At 51.7% G+C, this 21,160-nt stretch overlaps 8 protein-coding genes across 8 annotated transcripts; 3 read left to right on the top strand and 5 right to left on the bottom strand.

Annotated features, from left to right (window-relative positions):
• Window positions 1-485: 485 nt before the first annotated feature.
• Z518_02079 (uncharacterized protein) lies at window positions 486-3,665 on the top strand (the record flags this gene model as incomplete). Its single annotated transcript, XM_013419108.1, has 3 exons — window positions 486-981; window positions 1,033-1,220; window positions 1,272-3,665. The coding sequence occupies 3 exons, from the start codon at window positions 486-488 to the stop codon at window positions 3,663-3,665; spliced, it is 3,078 nt and encodes a 1,025-aa protein (XP_013274562.1).
• Window positions 3,666-3,982: 317 nt separating this feature from the next.
• Window positions 3,983-5,224, bottom strand: Z518_02078 (phosphatidylserine decarboxylase; the record flags this gene model as incomplete). The annotated part of the gene is made up of 1 exon (XM_013419107.1): window positions 3,983-5,224. The coding sequence occupies one exon, from the start codon at window positions 5,222-5,224 to the stop codon at window positions 3,983-3,985; it is 1,242 nt and encodes a 413-aa protein (XP_013274561.1).
• Window positions 5,225-5,923: 699 nt separating this feature from the next.
• Window positions 5,924-8,194, top strand: Z518_02077 (uncharacterized protein; the record flags this gene model as incomplete). The annotated part of the gene is made up of 2 exons (XM_013419106.1): window positions 5,924-6,193; window positions 6,245-8,194. The coding sequence occupies 2 exons, from the start codon at window positions 5,924-5,926 to the stop codon at window positions 8,192-8,194; spliced, it is 2,220 nt and encodes a 739-aa protein (XP_013274560.1).
• A 767-nt stretch (window positions 8,195-8,961) lies between these two features.
• Window positions 8,962-9,774, bottom strand: Z518_02076 (uncharacterized protein; the record flags this gene model as incomplete). The annotated part of the gene is made up of 1 exon (XM_013419105.1): window positions 8,962-9,774. One exon carries the CDS (start codon window positions 9,772-9,774, stop codon window positions 8,962-8,964), a length of 813 nt encoding a protein of 270 aa, XP_013274559.1.
• Window positions 9,775-10,008: 234 nt separating this feature from the next.
• Window positions 10,009-11,289, bottom strand: Z518_02075 (uncharacterized protein; the record flags this gene model as incomplete). The annotated part of the gene is made up of 1 exon (XM_013419104.1): window positions 10,009-11,289. The coding sequence occupies one exon, from the start codon at window positions 11,287-11,289 to the stop codon at window positions 10,009-10,011; it is 1,281 nt and encodes a 426-aa protein (XP_013274558.1).
• A 588-nt stretch (window positions 11,290-11,877) lies between these two features.
• Window positions 11,878-13,807, bottom strand: Z518_02074 (uncharacterized protein; the record flags this gene model as incomplete). Its single annotated transcript, XM_013419103.1, has 3 exons — window positions 11,878-13,155; window positions 13,205-13,475; window positions 13,554-13,807. 3 exons carry the CDS (start codon window positions 13,805-13,807, stop codon window positions 11,878-11,880), a joined length of 1,803 nt encoding a protein of 600 aa, XP_013274557.1.
• A 1,124-nt stretch (window positions 13,808-14,931) lies between these two features.
• On the bottom strand, window positions 14,932-17,514 carry Z518_02073 (uncharacterized protein; the record flags this gene model as incomplete). The annotated part of the gene is made up of 1 exon (XM_013419102.1): window positions 14,932-17,514. One exon carries the CDS (start codon window positions 17,512-17,514, stop codon window positions 14,932-14,934), a length of 2,583 nt encoding a protein of 860 aa, XP_013274556.1.
• Window positions 17,515-18,344: 830 nt separating this feature from the next.
• On the top strand, window positions 18,345-20,292 carry Z518_02072 (uncharacterized protein; the record flags this gene model as incomplete). Its single annotated transcript, XM_013419101.1, has 8 exons — window positions 18,345-18,834; window positions 18,892-19,052; window positions 19,104-19,228; window positions 19,279-19,660; window positions 19,711-19,732; window positions 19,780-19,835; window positions 19,883-19,989; window positions 20,043-20,292. The coding sequence occupies 8 exons, from the start codon at window positions 18,345-18,347 to the stop codon at window positions 20,290-20,292; spliced, it is 1,593 nt and encodes a 530-aa protein (XP_013274555.1).
• Window positions 20,293-21,160: the final 868 nt, after the last annotated feature.

The raw sequence follows: 21,160 nt of genomic DNA, 5'->3' as shown, positions 1-21,160 counted from the left end.
CCTGAGAGCAACCCCGTACAGTTGTCAATGCCTGCCATCGTTCGTGACAGTGGGCGGTGGTACCTACCTCAAATATGTGGGTAGCTTCTACGCCTTGAAGTTGCATCTTGACTCCTAATTTCTTGCTCCTCGCTTCCTGACCCCCTTTACGTTTCTGGAAGTATCAGCTGAGAAAAGACATGGCCGAGTCACGATCTCTCGCAAGCAAATGTTTCCCAGACGACCCTAGCTGTCATTGGAGAATTCTCGTGAACGCTTCGAGCATCTGTTGGTTCACCATTGATATTGGAGAATACACCAGAACGACCTCTGTATTCTTTGCACACTTCTGAAAGATCGACCTCGGTGTCTTGACCTGCCATCAGGCCTTTCGTCAGGCGACTGGAAGCGCGGTCGGTGCTTTAAATCTTGAGTCATATCGCCGGTTCCCTTAACTTGTATCTGGGCTTTGTCACTTCCTGTTTGTCTAGAGAAAGAATAATAAAATGTCCTGGAAGTTGGCAAAGTTGAGGTGGTATCAGGATGTTGGACTACGTGGTAGTCGCCAGGGGGGAGAGCGTGAACCAGTGCAGGTCCATCAAACAGCATGGACAAAGACACATGAACATGAAGGGACAGGGCGAAATTGGTCCCACAATGCACCAAGAGCTCGTCTGGCACTCAAGAACATTCCCACTGCATGTGCCAGTCAAGAATCTCCAGATGTGCCGTCGCCACACCTATCTGATCCGCCACGACTGGACCCGGTGTTCTCTCATGCCACGCCTGGCTCTTCAACAACTCTTCTTAATTTGACTGATCGTGCGGCAAATGCATTCGCTCGGAGCCCCGAGCTTTTCTATTGTGACGGTAGCGACGCTGACCTCTGCAGCACGGCGTCTCCGATCTTGCAAACTCCAACCTCATCTCTTACATATCTATCAGGGACACTTTCTGCTCAGCAGCGAAGTGCAGCCAGAAGAAGATCTTTGCGCTTGACAGGTTTGTGATTGCTACAGGATCGGTGGTATAAAGATTACTGATCGTGGAAAGACCCACCTCCTGCACGAGAAGGTCCACTGCCGCTCCAAAGGCCGTCGACCGTGGACACAGATTCAAGGCAGACAAAGCGATCACAACCTCCTTTATTCCTGCCTGGAGTTGGCCGTACGATAGCTGGAGGATCCGCCAGAATCACTCAAAGGAACAACCCTTCGTCTTTGCCCCATCGCTCAACTGTGGTAAGGACTCATCTCCGCGTCGAATATTCAATAGTTGACGACCTTTGATAGAAAGAGAAGCCGAGGACTGGTGTGCACAATCTTTTCGACATCAATTTGAGTGTCGATCCCACCTTCGACCTGCATTTTGAGACATTTGAACCGTCCTTCCAATACGACGATAGCATTCAACCACGTCTTGACTGGGACAACTCTAGTCCTCAGGCAAGATATGATTCAACGTTCCCAAGCATTCAGCGGGCGGCGTGCGACTCATCACATCGTTCGGACTCTTATCTTCCGCAAAAATTCCAATTGGATGCCACATCAACAGATTCAGGTCTCTGGGGACCGACAACGCGTCCCCGATACCCGGATTGGCCATCCGATTATGCCAACATCCAGGATCACAGAATCGGAAGTCTTCAACAGCCTCCGCCAAGCAGGGATACGCGTTTCCCACTAAGCCATTCAAGTTCTTCGACGGATGAAGAGGAATCGAATGACTTGGATGTGTTACCGCTTGGAAACGATGCTATCCCATTGCGGGACCTACCGACCCAGCGAGTGCATTCAGCACAGGGTGTTCTTCGCGAGGCTGATCATCACCATGAGTCTCGCGCAGTCTTTGAAAGCTCCAACGAGGCTGACGCTCGATTTTCCGGCACCCTAGACAACATTGTTTCTCAATATGCTGGTGCCAGACCGGCAAACCCACCACTCCATCAACCTTCATTTCTTAGCACTGACATGACGGTGCAAAGTCAGCATCCGGTTGATACCCTACCGACCGAAGCGAAGGGTGATGATTCTGAAGACTACGTGATCAGTCTCGGAACACGTATGACAAAACAAGAATACCTCGAGTCTGAGCGTCGTGTTTACCAAACCTACCGAGAGCGAGGCCAGGGGCATGTTATTCAGTCCTTCGAAAACCCTGCCGATATAGAGGATGGTCAGAGAGAATGGGAGTCATTTCCTGATAGTAGTCGCGGCGATTTCGTGACACCGTCAAAGTTGCGGTTTCGATTGACGAACAGACACACTCTTGATACCTCGTCGGGCTCGAATGGCGGAAAAAGCCCGGGATCGCCCACGAGATCATATCGTCGACCTGGTTTGCGCCGTAAAGGTGGTCTCTACTTTCACCAAAACCCCTCTTCTCCCAGTCATCAATCAACCAGAGACAAAGCGGCTGGCCATGGAAATCCTCAGTGGTGGAGAATGGAACAGTATCTGTCTGCTCAAAATTCGGGCAAAAGACGTCCATCAAGCTTACTCCTACCGACCGTCTTGGAGACCTCGAACAATGACTCGTCATCTCCCTCGGTAGATCAGAGCCATGAAATTCTTCGGGTCGGGAATAAAGACATCGGGATGAGATACCTGGGGAAGACTATGAATAATGATTATCAACACAGAAGACCTGACACGACCAATTCGGGAGAAGCATTCGATGGACACAATGAGACCGGCTCCACCGCAAATACAGGCATGGCAAATACCACGGCAATAGAATTGGACATTGAACCTGGTCATCGATGCCAGGTGCATAACCTCACAAACTTCACTGAAGAATCCATCAGGAATGTTCTATCCCAATGCTTCCTCGATGGTGGATACACTACGAGTGACAGCGACATCTCTCGATTCCTCCGAGGCCATCGTGTATTCCACCCAAATGGACGACCGACAGATGGAAACAACTCAACAAATCTTCTCGACGGTGGCACAGGAATCAAAACCAGTGGGGGTGACCTGGCAAATTACTCGTCAGACAATGACCTTGTTCAGATACCCGGTGAGGGCACCGCCAGATTCAACAACGACATCCCTGGAGCAAGAAACAATCGCGAGAGTAGCCCTGGTCATCTCATATCACTTCGATTAGCTAATAAATTAATCAACGATATCTCTGTCCGTCTGTCTGCTGACCTGGCTCGATGCGATGACCGTCCAGTATCACAAATCGACAAAGACCTTTGCCCAAGATTCCCTCTCACACCACAACAACTTGCGATTACCAGCCTGCCGGAACTCGGTAGAGTTCCATTCGAACGCCTACAACTCTTGGAAAACGGCGACTGGTTGGAGAAGGCGTGGTGTTTCGTCCATAACCGGATGGAATACAGCTGTTCGACATTGATCGGAGGCGAAGGAGGGGTCGATTCCAGTCTTGTCACCCTCCAGCGTAAAGCTGGAAAGGTCCTATTGCTTGTGGCCACGATCACATACATTTTTGGAGGGTTTATTTTGGCCCACGATATGGGCAAGAGCGGTGCCTTGTCCACCAGGGCAATGGCCGAATTGACAAGATGGTTCTCGGGTCAGGAGGGTTATCTTGCCACTCGTGTCCACCCGATGGACGCTCGACTGGCACGAATAGTCGAGAGAGGGGGCTTATTGGTGGTTGTCTTGGTGTTCTCGGGTTGTGCCGGTGTGTTGACTTGGGCAGTCACCAACTAGATGGCCGGCTAGAAAAGCTGGAACAAACAGCTGGAAGCCCGTAAATTGACACCTGTAACCGTATGTTTGATCAATGAAACCGGTTCTCTCCATCCCAACTAGCCCGTTCCTTTCATGTGCATCTTGCCTGATTTAAACCGTTGAATGGAGAAAGCCAGCTCAGGCAGACGTTCATACTTCAAAGCTAGAGTCGGGAGGGAGGAGTGTAACGGGTCCAAAAAGGTTGTAATGTACATTGCTCGGTCTCAACAATCGAGCTGAGTGTATACATTCAATAATATGCTCATGGCGTCGTTATTTCACAGCCCAACCTTCTCCTATTCTTCATCCACGACAGATCCTAAAGCCTGGCCAACTTTGACTCTTTGACCTTTCTCAACAGCCCACTTGAACCCGCCTTTCAACTCTCCACCACTGGCGCTACCCTCGCCGAGACTCATCTTTCTCCGGCCAGCGGGAGCTTCAAACACCAGCACAATACTGGATCCGAGTTTGAAGCCGCCCATCTCTTCACCTCTTCGTAGTGCATGGCCACCCAGGATTTTACTTGCTTGGTCGTAGGTTGCTTCACTGAATCCAGAGTAAGGCTCGCCCTTCTCCGCCGCGGCGGCAGCTTGTCTGCCTGCTTCGGTATCGGTGGTGAGAGAGTTCGTGCGAAGTTCTTTGTCGAAATTGACGACGATGGAGCCGACGTTCGTCGCACCGACCGGCGTGCAGCTGAAGAAACCGTATTTCCAGCGGCCGAGCAGCACGACTCTTTCGTTCAGGGTGAATAGTCCTGGCAATATGCGTTGGACGTAGGGTGACACAGAATAGAGCTCGCCGGCAAAATGGCGACGGGCAGTGCAGACCCAGCTGACAGGGGAGTGGAAGCGGTGATAGTCGCCGGGGGAAAGGTAGACCACGACATAGTAGAGTTTCTTGTCGGTTGATGGAGAGGAGAATGGAGACCACCAAGGTTGAGTTGTTGCGAGATCTGCCGAGACGGCTGCTTCGGATGAAGGGAGAGACTTTGTGGAAGCGTCTTGTTTGGGAGATGTACTTGCTTGTTGTGAGCCAGAGAACAGGTTGGGGAGAGTATATGAAATGCCGTTCATGTTGGCAAATTCTTCATCCGCGGTGATAGATCTGGTACCGGGACTATCGGAGGCACCGGAGTGGGGATCTTTTGGCACAGCAAAGATGTTTGACGGTGCCTGCGGGTTCGGCGTGGTAGGGGCAATTCTCCCCAAAAGAGCGTCGACGCTGTAAGTCATGCCCTTGACTTGTTCAACTTCGCCGTTCTCAATGGTTCCAAGTTGTAGGACTCGTGCGTCGGCTGGTGATAGGACTGCATTCGGATTGGGATCAAGAGGACGAAGTCCAGGCTTCAATTCTCGGAAGAAGAATGACGCCAGATTTGGATAGACGTGGAGGTCTGGTTCCGCCACTTCGTCGAAATTGACACCGAAGATCCAGCCGTACAATTTGAATCCCGGGACTCTCAAGGAATAGGGTATCGTCAACTCGTTGAACCGTCCCCATATTCGCGAAATCGCCTTGAGAGGAAGCGTGGACATAATCTGAACCTGCCATCCGCCACCGCTAGGATATATCCTCTGCCGTTGGGGAGGCTTGTCCGAATCCCCCTCTTGAGCTCCTCTTTCTCTGGAACGGATCCGTATCAACTGTAATAAGCCTAGGAATCCAACTCCAAGTCCGATGGGAATGGGTTTCCATTCTATCCTGGTGGACTTCCATGCCTTTCCTAGACGGGCGCTGAAGCTTTCTTCCTCTTGTCCTTTATTTTTTCCCCACCGTCTTGGAGTGTTTGTAAACGCCCTTCGCTGATGTAACTGAATGCGACTCCGCTGGCACTGGAAAGGATAAGGTTCAAAGCAAGCACGTAAGCGCCAGCATTGAGAGTGGATGGATGACCGCCTGTAGAGACACGATCTACCAATTCGAGTGGCCGACATTGCTGGGTCGAGTTTAGGGAGAGAGAGGTTTCTTTTGAGAAATCATGTGGAACAGTAAAATCAACGCGTCGGGTTATTGAAATGCTGCACAATGACGAAAGTTCAACCAGAGACAGACTGGTCCTAGAGTATGTACCGAATCACAGTTAACGTTGCTATTGGCCATCTCCACCTTAGGCCCGTTACATCTCACTTCGCCTTCCACCTGTATAAGTGGTCTTTCTTTCCTTTCATTTCTCTATTATTTTCTAACTCCTCACCGCTTGGGGCCATGATAACTCGTCCTCGCCTCATCTGACTATGGACCGCGACAACCCGACTCCTGCGCCCTCAACCGACTTTTTGCAGCCTGACCATGTCAATCTCCGAGTCACCTACCTCGTCACTGGCAATCCGAGACTACCCCATTCGCTGGGAAGCTTTGCCCTGTCCACTACCATATCGGATCTCAAGCAGAGAATTCAAGCCGACCTCCCAGAACATCCAGCTCCTTCCGAGCAACGCCTCATATACCAAGGGAGAGCGTTGATGCGGGATGATGCCACTTTGCGAGATGTCCTCCGGATCGAGGTATGCTGAACATGTCACTGTATTTTATCCACTCTCTAATGGCGTCTCTAGCCCGACACCGAAGTCAGCTCCCAGCCATACACGCTTCATATTGTCATTCAATCTCGTCAACCCGCGCCGGCGCCTCCAGCCCAAACGAATCCCGTCTCGAATCCTCCTCCAGCGGTGCGTCGACCCGCGCCAGATCTCGCACACCCTCTGACCGTGGCCGAGACGTCTGCCACGAGACTTCAAGAGTCGCTTTCTCGCATTCAACAACAAATTGAAGCAAATAGAGCGGATCTACGGTCTGTCCAACAAAGAATAGCTTTGCAGCACAATAATCTTGGGACGCCTCCCAATGGAGACCCCAACTACCGCCCTGCTCCAGGTCCAATCCCATTCCTCGTCGACGCAAATGGTCAACCACAACCGGCCCCGCCGATTCCACCGAACGTCCGTCCTGGTACGACCGTAGAGCACGGGCGTGAATTTCATACGCGCGAGAGAGACTTTCCACCAATTCCACCGCCTCTGTGGGGATTTCCCCCGGCACATCTTCCTCCTGATTTCGCTCGTTTCGCAGCACCTCCCTCACGGCAGCTCCCGTCCGGTCTCCGTCCCAATTTCAATAACCCCCCTCGTACCACTTTCCAGGAGTTCCACGGACCAAATGGGGAACGGATGATTGTTACGATAGAGGTGAATGGTCGACCTATCATTCAACGACCTTCTTCTGCTCCTGGCCAGCGAGAATCGAGACCAGCTTCGCATGGACCGCCTCAGCCACAGCAAGGAGCTCCACCGCACACATCTTCTCCTCGACATTCGCAATCCCGAGAGCCGCCAGCGAATCCCCCTTTAACTCAATCGTCACATACGCTTTCCGACTTCGAGCCATTGCCGGATCCTTATACAACGGTGTGGTTGATGTCTTCACCGGGAGGACCGGAAGCTTTGGTTTCCTCACCCCGTGGATGGTATCACTTCTTACAGCAACAGCCATCTCCGCAGGGCTCAGATCGGCCCGCTTCAAACGTTCAAGCCTCTGGTGTTCTGCCGGCTCATGTGAGCGTCCCAGGGCCCAACCCACCACCAGTTTCAGTGCCCGTACCCGCTGCAAGCCTCCCCACAGTGTCCAACCAGCACGCAGCAACAAATACTCCTCCAGCACAGGGAAACCTCCCTGCGAACATCGACCCAGGCCGTGCAGTGGTCAGGAGAGAACGGGGGGTCCCACCGGCTTTGGCACCAGCCCCTCGGAACGATGCAGATAATGATTTGTTCGCTTTCATCATTCAACGAGGTTGGCTTTTCCTGCGACTCTATCTGTTCATGTTTGTCTTTTCTGAGCCAGGAACTTGGAAACGATGGCTTATGATCATTGCTGCTGCCGTTATCTGTTTACAGCCCAGAGATGCTCCTTTGTATCGTGCATTAAATACCGCCCGTCAACATCTCGACAATCTGATTGGTCCACCTGTGCCCCCACCACCGGAGGGTGAAGCTCGGAGACAACGCCATCGAGATAATCACGCTGATAATACCACTCCCCAGAATGCGACATCCGACCAGACGCCCCAACGACCAGCTCACGTCCGTGGCGCGGTACAAATGACACCGGAAGAGGCTGCAGCTCGTCTAGTGCAGCAAAATCAAGAACATCATCCCCACTTCTGGCGGGATTCTTTCTATCGTGTGGAACAAGGAGCGGCGCTATTTTTGGCGAGTTTGATTCCTGGTGTGGGTGAACGACACGTCCGGGCAAGGGAGTCTGCGAGAAGACAGGCCCAGCGACAGGCCCAGCGCGAGGCACAGCGATTGGAAGAGGAAAGAAGACGCACCGAGGAGCAAACAGCTGCGGAAATCTCTGCTGCAGCAGGACCTTCCACGGCACCAAATCCAGAGGTGAAAGTTGACGGACCTCCAGAGCCGAGCACTTCGAGCACTTCAAGTTCTGTGGAAGCTGGAAACTCCAGTTCCCGTGCTCAGACGGATGAATTGCGGAATCGGACATCTTGATCATGATTGCGGTCGCAAACTCGCAACGTTGGAGCAAAGGGACAAGTGTGTGTTTGTACAAGGTTGACATGGGTGGGGTTCGCTAGATTTTCGGGTTTGCCAGGTTACAGGATAACATAACGCACATGAGATTGGGATATCAGTGGGCTTTTGCTTTCCGAAAAAGAAAAAGTTTAACGTATGGTACTCTTGTACCACTGTGCTCCTCATTGTGATGATGATACCAAACTGCTGAGGTACGGACGGATGGGAGATTCAAGGCGGTTCTTCTCATATGTGTATTCCCTCTTGCAGTGTCAATGTGTTCGCGTTATCGTACGGTACATCCACGGGTGTCCCGGCGATACTTGTCTAGCATTTGTATTTGCATTGTCTACAAGTACGCCCTCGACGCCGTCCTCCGTAGATGCGTCATTATTTCATCAACGTCATTCTCTCAATGCTCTCACCTCTTTTGGATAACGCCGCTGCCTGGATATGGGAGTGGCGTTGCCAAATCAGACTTGATGGAAAGGAAGGTAGGTAGTGTTTTGCAAGGGGATCTGGGGTCCTGGGTCCTGGATCACGAGTTTCACGAGTGTGAAGTTCCATGATCCGGGGGGGTTTGCCTATCAGTTATGAAGTCGGGAGAGGTATTCAACAGGAATTGAATCTTCACGGATTCTTCGAATTTGTGGCCTCTTTCCTCACTCACTTGCTGAGTCGGAAATCTCGTCCCGATTGATGGTATATCGACGTCGTATGCCTTTCGTTCAACCGACAAGTGTTTAGGACAGTTGGCCGGATATACTTCCTCCTCTTCCAAAGCGCCCTACTCTCCGCCTTTCCGCCTCAGTATCTTTCCCCTTACCCTTCATTGGATGATTTCGTTCCCACTCCTCATCAGCCCTGAATGCTTCGACAGCCAGGTCCAAATCATAATCACTGCCCTTCAAATAGAGCGTTGCCACATTATACTCGGCGCATTTCGTCGCGACCATCCACCTGCGCAATTTGAGTTTCCGTTGCTCATCTTCCGGGTCCGGCGGTGTCGAGAGCGATGGCCCCTCGTAGTGCGATTTCGGAATCAATATCCATTTGCGTGCAGCGAGTAACGAGTCGGAGTATAGGTTATTGTGTTGTCTCAGGACGGGGATGGGGACTTTGTAAGATAGTGATAAAGACTGCAGATTGTCTTCGGACGATATGAAGTGCACGGTATCTTCGGTGTCTGGAGGTGGGTTGCCGCTGGGTTGATCAGAGAGCATACGATGGCGTGGAGTTACCGAGATCGAGTCGTCGTATGAAGGGGGCGGAGTCTCTGCTCTGTTTCTGCGGGACAATGTATGTGTAGATGTGGTATATGAGGGAGGTAATCGTAGCCCATCTTTGGGTAGGGACGACGGACCCGATGAAATCTGGCAGAACGGACAATATGATCGGAACCGAGGATATCTATACTGGCATGGAGCGCAGATTTGGCGGGAGCAGCATTCGAGGCGTCGACTGTGGAGGAGGGCTTTTTCGGAATCTGGGTCGTAGGGAATTTTGACGTCGGAAAGGAGAGTTGCGCAGGTACAGCAGGACTCGGGCATTGACATGTTGCGCAAGGGAGGGTGTGTTTGTACAGAGTGGTGAGATGGGCTGAGGCGAATGAAGGTATCGATGGAGAATTCCTGGTCCAGCAAATCGGGAGGCGATGTCGTTATCGATGACATCAAACTACCTTGCAGAGCAGATTCCATGTCGCCGCTTCGACAATGAGACCAGGCTGGACAACTCATGACGGAATCACGAGCATTATGTTCAATTGACCCATTAGTGACTCTTCTCCTCTATGGTAATTCAGCCCAGCCTTCCGGATCTGGGACATCCGGATTTGGTCCATAACCGCTGAACGCATCCTTTTCCCTGATAATCAACCAGAGTATCTTCCTCATATGTTTCTCTTCCTCATCATCACTGAGTTGGTCCTTCTCAATCTCCCTCATTTCCTTCTCATACTCCTTCTCCTCTTTCCTCTTCTGCTTCTCATATTTAGCCAACGCTTTTTCCTTCTCCCTTTCTACTTTGGCGACGGTGTCGGGCTTCGAACTCAGTCCAACTTTGTCGATTTCTGCGTCAAGCTTCCGCATCTCCTTCTCCATGTTCCGGTAAATCTTATTCATCTCCTTGTCAAAATCTGTCCGAACCTTTTCCGCTTCCCTTTTGTACTCGCTATGGGCTTGGCCTCGCTTCTTAATCAATTTCGTCTCTCCCTTGACTCTGATCCTCTCGCTGATCTTGATGCTTACTTCGTCCAGCGGATTTTGGAGTTCTCTAGTCTCGGGCAGGGGAGTCATTTCCAAATGTGCGATCCACGGTTGCATGGTGTCGAGTCTTCTCTGTTGCCCGCTGATGGTGAGACCGCCTTCCTCAAGCTCGTCGAGCGGTTTCAGCAATGTCGCCCTTTTATCGACTTTTCCTTGGCTGTTGAGGATCGGCATTCCCGTCAGTCTCGCAACGGCATCGATCCTGGCGATCTCGACTTTCAAGCCTTTTGGCCCAAAGGTCTCGGCGTTCGCCTTTCGCAACTCTATCTCGGTGCGACCGTAGCTGATCGCCGCGGAGGAAATTTGAGCGGCGGCACTGATCGATGCCCCCACGATCTGGGCGGTGGTTTCTGGTATGAAGCTAACAATGTCTCCTGCTGTGGCCAATACTTGGAGAGGAGGCGATGTGACAGCCACTCGGTTGAGGTTGTCGAGAAAATTTAGAAATGTGGACATGGGAATGGAGAACGCTTCGAGGGCCGGTGGGTACGCGCGAAGGAAAGGGGAATCCAATCTCGAGACGGTGGCAGGAATCGCAATTACTTGGGAGAGGCGGGGTCGCAATGGAGATGAATTGGGCGAGGAAAGTGTCGGTGTTGTTGAAGGGGATGACCGAGTTCCATTTGGAGGGGAATTGGTTGGGGCTCGGTTTGTCGTTGATGACCATGGTTGGGGAGAGTGATTCATAGTCTCGTTGATGGCGGCAGAGTAACTCGGTGGTGGATCGTTCGACAGATCATGGTGAGGCTGTCGTTCTGACGTGGAAGACATGCCTCTTCGATTAGATTTCGATTTCACATTCATGGTGGGGAACGGTTCGGCTCCAGTGGTGGTGGGAAAGAAACTCTCGGTGGGAGGAGGAAGGGTGTTCGCGAGACCAGAATATATACTGAAGATTCTTTTGTCCCACGTCGCCGCATCCTGCGAGGCTGTCCTCGGCGCTCTATCTGCAAAATACAATTGGAGTTGGACTGGAATGCTGAAGGCAAACCTTGTGAGACTCGTGCAATTTGCCGGATTAGGAAACACCCAGGGTGGAGACCGGAGATTTATTTGGACCACGCACTACCTCCTGCAAATCAACTTCCATATCGAGGGCATTGCGCGACCCTCTTTACCTATCATTCCGATCAAAAACCATTTGCAGAAATTCGTACGATACGAATGCAGGGCCGAAAGTCGTTGAATAGGATACCGATTGGCTGGGAAATGAAGTACTTATCTGGGTGCCGAATCACTATTCGACGGTTCCGAGCACGGTGTCAGGTAGTCACAAGAGAAACTCAACATCAAACTAGGCTGAAAAGATTGATATCCACTAAATTGACGTGGGAGTGACCTGGGCAGTGACATGGGCGTGACATGCCGAAACAATTTCTCCCGAAACAATTTTCATGCCACACGACCTCGGACTTGCTTGAAGTCTTTGACCTGAATATTCCTCCACACGGCCACGGAAACGATGGTTAGAGCCAGGAAGGCGGTAGAAGCAATCAGCATCAACTTCTGCGTCTCGCTGTAGGCCTTGTTAATGGCATCTCTTTCTGGTGTCCCCACCGCGTATGACGTTTGGACTGTGATATCGCCGTAGATGGCATCCACATCGCCTTGCGCTGAAGGCGGTAAGTATTCTATCAGCTTGTCTCGGAAATTGCCGGTCCAGATCGCGGTCGCAATGGTGTTGCCAATAGCACCACCGACAGAAGAGAACATGCCCTCCACAGCAATCACCACCGCCACATATTGGTGTGACGCCGCTGCCATGGCGGCGATCTGCTCGCAGATGACGAGCGTGCCGCCTGCAAATGCAATGAAGATCTGGCACATGATGATATATCCCACATCTTGATCCGGCTGACGGAAATGGATCATCAGAGCCACCCCCAGGATAGTCAAAGGCACACCAAAGTACAAGGCGATGTTCTTGAAGTGACCTCGCCACCGGATATACAACCCGGCAATGACGGCCCAGAAACAAGCCCCGATGCTGTAGATGTTGAAAATGTAGGAGGCGTGGGTGATATTCTGGTTGTTGACGACGATGAGGAAGGAATAAAAGAACGAATCCCAGATATAGAAGCTCAAGAACAAGACGGCTGCCAGAATAAAGGCCCCCATCACCGTTCGGTCGGCCAAAAGTTCCCAGGGAATAAACTTCCGGGGGGCCCAGTACTTCTCCCACAAGCCAAATGCGATAAGCAAGAAACCGCCGAAAACAATCATGCAGATGATCATTGGCGAGCGCCAGCCGTCGGATTGGTAGGAGTAGAGTGAAAAAGGCAGAAGGAACAGAGCCAACCCACCGGAGATCAGAAGGAGACCCATCAGGTCAAATTCGATGGCGTAGTACTTGATTGATTGCAGCATTGTCCGATCGCTCTCGCGGGCAGGCATCAGTCCGGCTTTCTTCGCTTTGCGGTAGTTGTACACGAATTGGAAGAACAGTGGGAGAGCGATGACGGGCGACACGATGGCAAAAGTGCCGAATCCCCATCTAAAGCCCGCCCCGTTCACAAAACTCTCGGCCGCGGGGCCCCCGATCCAGGTGGTAGCGATATAAGGGGACGAGGCGAAGGCAAACATCAGTCCTCGGTTCTTTAGATGCGACGTGTCGGCGACGAAGATGCTGAGAGCATATGTGCTCCCGTTGTAACCGACCCAGTAGAAGACCTATTCTTTCTCTGAGCCAGACGTGGAGATAAATCTCGGATATACTTACTTGAGCGGCGGCGTAGGTTTCCACATTGTTGCAGCCCGCCATCATGATCAATCCGATAGTCAGGAAGACGACCATGACGATGAAACCCTGTGGACGGCCCCAAATATCGAGAATTTTGGCCAGTGGGAGCTTGCTGAGGCCGCCAATGATTTGAGACAGGATGCTCGTCGTCGCTGTCAGGGAGTGTAATTGAAAAGAACTCGTGACAAAGGGAGTCAAAGCTCCCGTGATTTGTTGCTGCATCGAGTCGACAAAATAGATGACGAAGATTCTGGACTCGGTCAGCTTGCCATATCGTGGCCGTACATTGGAGAAGGGGGGGGGGGGGGGGAATGATTCATTTGCTCACAAAAGGTAGGCGATGATCAGCTGATTTTTGGTCCAGACAGAGGTGGTCGCTTCAATCTTTTGCACACCAGTTTGAGCATTGGGGTCGACGCCTTCAGATTCCGACGATTCACGGGCAGGGGTTTCCGATGACAGTCCAACATCTTTAGCAATGATCTCCTCGCTGGTCGGTGCAGCAGCTTCGGAGTCACTACCCGGGCCTTTCTCCGCCACGGGGACAAAGTTCGGCTTGATCCAGGCGGGAGCAAACCTCATATTGAGGGAGAGAAGTTGTGAAACAAAAGCGAATGAAAAGGAGTCAGGGAAGTGTGAGTGGTCAGGCACGGATGCATGTCCGGCCGCGCAGGGATATTAATACCTGTGTAGAACATACCCTTCTTCAGCGGGCGATCTTGGAAGATCCTTGCTTGGTGGTAAACGCAAGCGAGAAACTCACGAGCTGTCGCATGGTCTCCATGGGTTGTGTTCGGAAGTGGAATTGCTAAATGTAATGGCATGAGAGTTCACCTCCAGATCTAGACATACATTCGAGAATCAATCCCTGCGGGTTCGAACTGGTGGGCAGCCAAGCCCTTGACCGAACGTGACCCTCATTCAAAAACCATCCAAGCTCACGAGCCCATCGAGAACCTCGGGGATGTGGCCGCAAACGACCTTACCTTAGCATTTGGACCATGTATGTCAGGGCAGACTATCAAGGGTGGGTTGGCTTGGACCTGCCGGGCGGACAAATCCAATGAGACGAAAATGAGAGGGCGAGAAATAAGCGAAGCAAACCCATGGACCGACCAGAGACGAAAGGAGAGAGGTGAATCAACGTTTGAGTGCAGAGCTGTCGAGCCTAGAGGCGAGGTTGGCGATATACGGAACTATTCCTAAAGAGGAAAAGTTGCGAAAAAAACTCGATCTTATCTTGTCGAAGATTATTTCATCTAATCTTATCGATCGTCGCGGATTGGTCATTAACCCTGTCTGACTTTCTGATAGCATCCCTGATAGCATATTTTCTCTGCCGGGATAATTCCCCCGGTCGGGGTCTCTTCTCCACGTTCTAGAGCCGTAGAGCGAATAGCCCAACAGCCGAGAAGAAGCTCGCCATTCTACACTGGCTCAGTAGCTCTTGGTCAGCTCCACAGCAGAGTCGCCATCTCCGGCGCTTGGTGAGGCGACAAGCAGTAATGGCTATCCCACTCTCACCGATTCTGGGGGCCGCTGCGACAATATGGCCATCACCGTTGCAGTAGTGGTGGAGTGGTGTTGTGGCGTTAAGCAACTCTTTCTAGGCATGTCCAATGGGGGGCAAGTATCACCGCCCCAGTTCTCCATGTATGGTGAGGAATTTTCTGTTTTTCAGCCTCTACCCACTATGCAGAGAAGTTCTAGTCATGATACCCATTGCACCAAGCCTGTCCGTCTAGTTCCGGAACCTGCATTTTATAGCGGACCCTTCCGCAGCTTTGGGACTCAAGGCGCTCCATGGCCATGCCCTTGGCCGATTCTATATATCTCTCGTCCCCACGTGGCAAAATGAAAACGACCTCCTTCCAGGGCGGGACGAAGACGTTCTCCAGATTCGGAGTCAATGCCACAGTAACCTTCTCTTCTGTCGCGCTGTATGACACGGTAAATGAAGAGATGTTCGGATGCAGTGACAGCCCATCATCTTCATACCATGTTGTGGCGAATGTCCGTCCGTGCGAACTACCTTTGGGTGGGAAGATCTCGATGCCTCGATAGTCGTCCTCCGGAAGGGACTGGCCTTCGTGCTGGGTATCGCCGGGCATTCGAGTCTGTACACTCTCCCCGACCGGCACCGCCCCACCAATCTTGGCGAGTATCGGAATGCTATCCCTCCACGGTGAAGCGATCGTCGCCCATTGGCCCGAGGCGAGATACTGGTGTGGTGCGTTGAGGTTGACATATCCATAATCGAATCCCTCTTCCGAAGGCGCTCGAGGAAGATATACCCTCGCCGTGGCGACGCCAGGCTCGTACACGCCTCCGATCAATAGAGTGTCTCCAAACCAGTATTGCTCATCGCCAGCTTTCAGTTTCTTGGTCCATACCTCGGGATCTGACTCGTATCCCCACCCGACCCAGCGTTGCGGAGGGCTTGCGGTCAAATGGCTCTCGAGCCCAAGAGAATATATGTATGGCATGATTTCATATCTCCTCTTGATGGCATCTCGGATCAAAGGGGTGATCTCTGGATACATCCATGGCTCAATGACCTCCCCCGCCTGATTATCTGAGGGCGACGTCTTGAAACAATTCACGGCAAAGCGGATTTGGTGGCATCCAAGTTGAACCCAACGGAGCAGCAATTCAGGAGAAGGCTGAGGCCCTTCGAATCCCCCAATGTCGTGGCCATAAAACTGCATCAGACTGACCCCTGCATTTAGTGACAGCGCATTGGCTGCTTTCATGCTCTCCCAGCTTGTCATGTTGTCGCCACTCCACGAACAGCACGCGTACTTCAGGGTTCCAATGCTGGCGCTTCTCGTCAAAACAAACGGTCGAACTCCGGGTTCGGCCTTCAAGAGTCCTTCATACGACGCCTTCGCATTCAGCTCCGTGTGCATCGCACGCCCAAAAAGACCCACTTTGTTGGGAGTCTTCCCTCTGCTGGGAACGATTGGGTCCAAACGCATCTGCCAGTCATCGTGAGGTAGAGTATACTCATTATTGTCGTTCCACATCGCATCGATGCCTTGCTTTTTCAGCTTCTCGACTCCGCGAACCCACCACTCGTACGCGGCCGCTGACGTGAAATCAATGTGACTACCCGCACCACTTTCACCGCCCCCCGCGCTCCACAGGCGCATTTCAGCGGTCTTCTGGGAGTGAGGGTCCGTAAACAACCCGTCGTTGTCCGCCAGATATTTATAATCGGGGTGTGATGCGAGCAAAAAGGGCTTGATGTTGGTCAAGAGTCGAATTCCTTGAGCATGATACTGCGCGATCCACTTCTCCGGGTTTGGGAAACGGTGCTTGTTCCAGGTGAATACGTTCCTGACCCGAGGCTCGGTCTCGGCGATGGAGTAGCCACTTGACATCTGATGTGCTGAACAAGGTATGCCATGTTCCTTGAGCTTGTCTGCAAATTCGAGGAGCTGTTGGTAGGCGGGAGGATCATCACCCATGGTGTATTTGTAGCCTCCAGAACAATAGCCAAAGGCCCACCTGGGCGCCAGCAAGGGGAATCCAATGAGTTCGGCATAACTTCGTACCACATCCTTCAGGGTTCGTCCCACAACGAGGTATTCTTCAAGTCCGCCATAATCTTGTCGGTAGACTTTGAAATGGCCCCAGAGACCATCGATCTCGGAACCAACGGCCCAGGACCCTCGACTATGGCTGGACGACACCATGGCAACGCAGCCCTGAGGTGTGGCCTTGATGAGTAGAGGCATGTGTTTGTACATGGGATCGGTGTCCCAGGCCTCATAGCCGAAACAATCCGTGGCGGAGATCTGAAAAAAGCGCGCAGTGAGGTCCATGGGCGCGGCTTTCTCGCCCAAACCGACATGGAGAGCCTTTCGATCATGTTGCGTATAGTGGGCTATTCCCTGGCCATCGACAGCATAAGATCGAAATTCCAGATCTGAATGGAGTGGCTCTGGCGAGTTAAGCCAGCCCAACGATACAACGGGGGTATGCTTCCACGCCACTGAGGCTTTGATGTCCCCAATCTCAAAATGGCGACTTGACGAGTCCTTTGTTGGTAAGGTGCGAGTGTGGACATGGTTGAGCCTTGTCTGCGGTTGAATGACTGACGGATACGGCGGAAGCGGATGGCTGGACGAAGTAAAGGTGGTTCGAAATATGTTCGGGCGGACCGCTTCAAAAGTAAACTGAAAAGGCACCTCCAAGTCTTGAGATGTAAGCTCTACCGCCACCGATGTCTCTATTTCCGACTCTATTTCTTTGTATGATTGGGAGACCCTCTCTAATTGAAGCATGTTGGCAGCTGAGGAGTGTGGGAGCTTGGGCGAAAACAACACCCGGAACCTGGGCGCCGCAACGTCTTATATTGGAGATATCCGCCGTACATCTGATCCCTGATCTCGGCTCTTTGTTTCTATGTTCAGATCTGACCTTTCTTCTGTCTCTGGGTAAGCCATCACCTCGGTGTGAAGAGAAGCGAGGAGCGGCACCGGGTTCTGAGGGATCTCCAAGTTAACCAGGTCTTGAAGGGCAGGGATCGGATTTCGGCTGCCAAGTGCGATCCCTGTAGAAGAAAGAGGAGTAAATCCAATCATGATATCGCTTCCCGGCCACCGACTTCAAGTGGGGTGACGGGAAGCTGGCGACGATGAAAAAAAAAAATACCACAGTCTGACGTTTAAAACTTCCTTCCAATTGTGTAGGAGAAAGCCTTATTAGAGGTGTAGATGTATGAACATCTGACCATACCAATTTCCCCTCTCCACTAGCTCTTGGATTTCGCTGTTTGGATCCGAAAACCGATCCGCTTTCGGGATAGACCCCGCGTTGTGGGACCCCCAGACAAAACATCCCCTCAGCATATCTGCCGTTCTCGAATATGGGGACATCGATATGTTTGTTGATACCCTGGTTACGTTTGAGGTGAACATACCACCTCAACCCGGGTGATGGTCCCGAGAGCGGGTAATCCGCCAGCATGGCTTGGGAAGTACGGAGCATATATGTTTGGCTCTGTCCTGTTCGGCCAGGGATCATGCCCGAACTTCTTCGGTCCGTCCGTAACAGATTTTTGTAGAAGTTGAATCTTTCCCTACCAAACAGCCCCTCAGAAAGCCCCGTCAAGATGGATGAGACAGCTGCGAAAGCCCCTATCAACCACATCGAGTCCAAGGCTGAATATGTTGAGGCGAATCTGCGGAATGACAAAGCCAATAAGATCTTGATTGAATCGGGACAACGTGCCGTCCTTACACCAGAAAACAACAAAATGGTCTTAAGGAAGATTGATCTTTTTGTCCTGCCAGTCGTGCTTGGGACATATTTCCTGCAGGCTTTGGATAAAGCGACCCTCGCATACGCCTCCGTGTTCGGCTTGGTGGAAGAAACCAACCTCGTGGGCCACCAATACTCTTGGTTGGGCGCTGTTGTGTATCTGGCACAGCTCGTGGCGCAGCCACTGATTGCATACCTCCTGGTAAAGTTACCACTCGGAAAGTTCCTGGCAGCGATTGTTCTGCTCTGGGGCATTTCGCTGTCCGTTATGCCGGCGGCCCACGATTTCGGCGGCTTGCTCGCCTGCCGTTTATTCCTGGGGTTGTTCGAAGCAGGAGTCGGTGAGAGATGATTGCGTATCGTGTGATTGAGATGTGCCGCTAACTTTGTCCGGAAAGCTCCTGCATTCATTGCTCTCACTCAGATGTGGTGGCGCCGACGTGAACAACCAGTGAGGCTTGGTGCCTGGTATGCTATGAACGGTATTACGAACATCTTTGGCTCCTTATTGACCTGGGGAATTGGCCATATCCACTCCGACAGTCTCTCATCGTATCAGGTACATCTGCGGCTCTCAACCGGTCGAGGAAGTGATTCTGACGCAATACAGATCATATTCCTCTTTTTCGGCTTGATAACAGTGGTCTACTCTGCCCTGGTCTGGTGGTTTCTCCCCGATTCTCCCGTGACGGCGCGATTTTTCAAGGGAGACGAAAAATTGGTGGCAATCGAAAGGTAGGATAATCCAATTTCGCATGAGCAACGGGAGGAACTAATGGGTTCAGAATGCGAGCCAATAACCAAGGTATTGAAAGCAACGAATGGAAATGGGCTCATGTCAAGGAAGCCGCCTTGGACGTCAAGACTTGGTTATGGGCTGCAATGATGTTCTCCATCTCAGTCCCGTCAGGCGGTATTAGCACATTCGGACCGCTCATTGTCAAAAACTTTGGTTTTGATCAGTTCGAGACCATTCTGCTCAACATGCCGTTCGGAGCTGTACAGCTGATCGCAACGATGGGAGGAGCGTGGCTCGCAACCGTGCTAAAAATGAAATCACCTGTATTGGCTTTTCTCAGCCTTCCACCCATTGCCGGGTGTGTCATGTTGCTATACCTGCCACGAGATGCATCGGCCAAAGCGCCCTTATTGGTCGCATACTATATGGTAAGATTACCTTTACCTTCGTGCTTCGTGAACTCGGCTAACAGTCATAGATCTCTGTTTACCCTGGAATCAGTAAGAACTCTCTTCTTGTCATTGACCGCGACTCTAACCGATGGAAGCGCCATTAATCTACTCCTGGAGTGCCGGAAACACCGCTGGGGAGACCAAGAAAAAGGTGAATTTCTTGGGACGTTCTCGAAGCGGGAGCTAAGGTTGATACAGGTCACAACCGGTGTGCTCTTTGTTTTCCAGTGTGCTGGGAACGTGCTTGGTCCAAATCTCTACACGACTGGAGAAGCTCCTCTCTACCATAGAGGATTGTTGTCCAAGTAAGTGACTCCTTCCACCTGTAAGGGACTTTAAGTTAATTCTCTTTGGCCAGCCTCGCTCTTTTCGTCGTGCTCATTGCCCTCTACGCGGCACAAGTCTTCTACTTGATGATCCTCAACAAGAAGCATGGAAAGAGAAGAGAAAGTATGGGAAAACGAGCCGTCCCGGTTGACAAGTCAATGAAGAGAGTCAAAGCGGAGACAGGCCCACATGATGGTGAGCAGAACGATGATGATTTGGGGCAACATGCCTTTGAGGATAAGACAGACTGGGAAAACGAAGATTTCATCTTCGTGTATTAGGTTGTCAACCAGGATCAGGGCAGCACATGTGGTTCCTTTTGGCCTCGAAAAGCGATCTATCAGGCCCGGGGGGTTTGTTCCTTAACAATCTTAGTAACAATGTAGTACATCGTTGGTCTCACCGCTGGGTCATGACGAGTTCGTGCACAGGTTAGAAAAGACGACCCTTCGTACCACACATCAAACAAAATGAACAGGGTCGAACAGGTATAGATGTGGGGAGGTTCTTCCCCACAGGTCACTGTTTCGCGCCTTGCCAGGGAAAGGATAGGGGCGCTGGGGAGATCGAAGGAATACTAATATGGGGTCACTCTCCACCTCCGCCGCTTCGGGGCCCATTACCCAGGAGCAAGACTTTCGGATTCTTAACTTTTATTCTTAAAGCAGAAATCAAGCCCACCTTCGTTCGCGCTCTCTCTCTCTCTGTTACTCATGATATCGGAGTCATCTGAAGAGCCGAGCCATCAGCCTTCGGTTATGGCTCGTGAGATACCAAGTTCGCCAGTGATGACCAATAAAAAGAGAGTTCCCGTATGTAGGCCATTCCGAAGCCGGCCAGCCTTCCCCAACCTTCCCTCGCAAAAGAGATTTATTCTTACTGGCCGCCAGAAAGCTTGCGGCTCCTGTCGTTCATCTAAGGTCAGGTGCGATGGACAGAGGCCTTGCTCTCGGTAGGAATTTTATGGTCTAGCAGTGTTGTTGTCCTGATCTGAACCTGGTTGCAGATGTCGCAATTTGAAAAAAATCTGTGTCTTCGTTGAAAAACCACCAGACCCAAACGAACAGTAAGATCGGGTTTCGATTCTCTGAGAATAAAGGCGCTGAAATGTTTGGTCAGGAAGATCGAATCTCTCCAAAACGAGATACA

The sequence above is a fragment of the Rhinocladiella mackenziei genome, assembly GCF_000835555.1.
Source record: "Rhinocladiella mackenziei CBS 650.93 unplaced genomic scaffold supercont1.2, whole genome shotgun sequence".
In the NCBI taxonomy this organism is placed as follows: Eukaryota; Fungi; Ascomycota; class Eurotiomycetes; order Chaetothyriales; family Herpotrichiellaceae; genus Rhinocladiella; species Rhinocladiella mackenziei.
The sequence above is the reverse complement of the archived record's forward strand: the minus strand, read 5'-3'. Positions and strand labels throughout refer to the sequence as shown.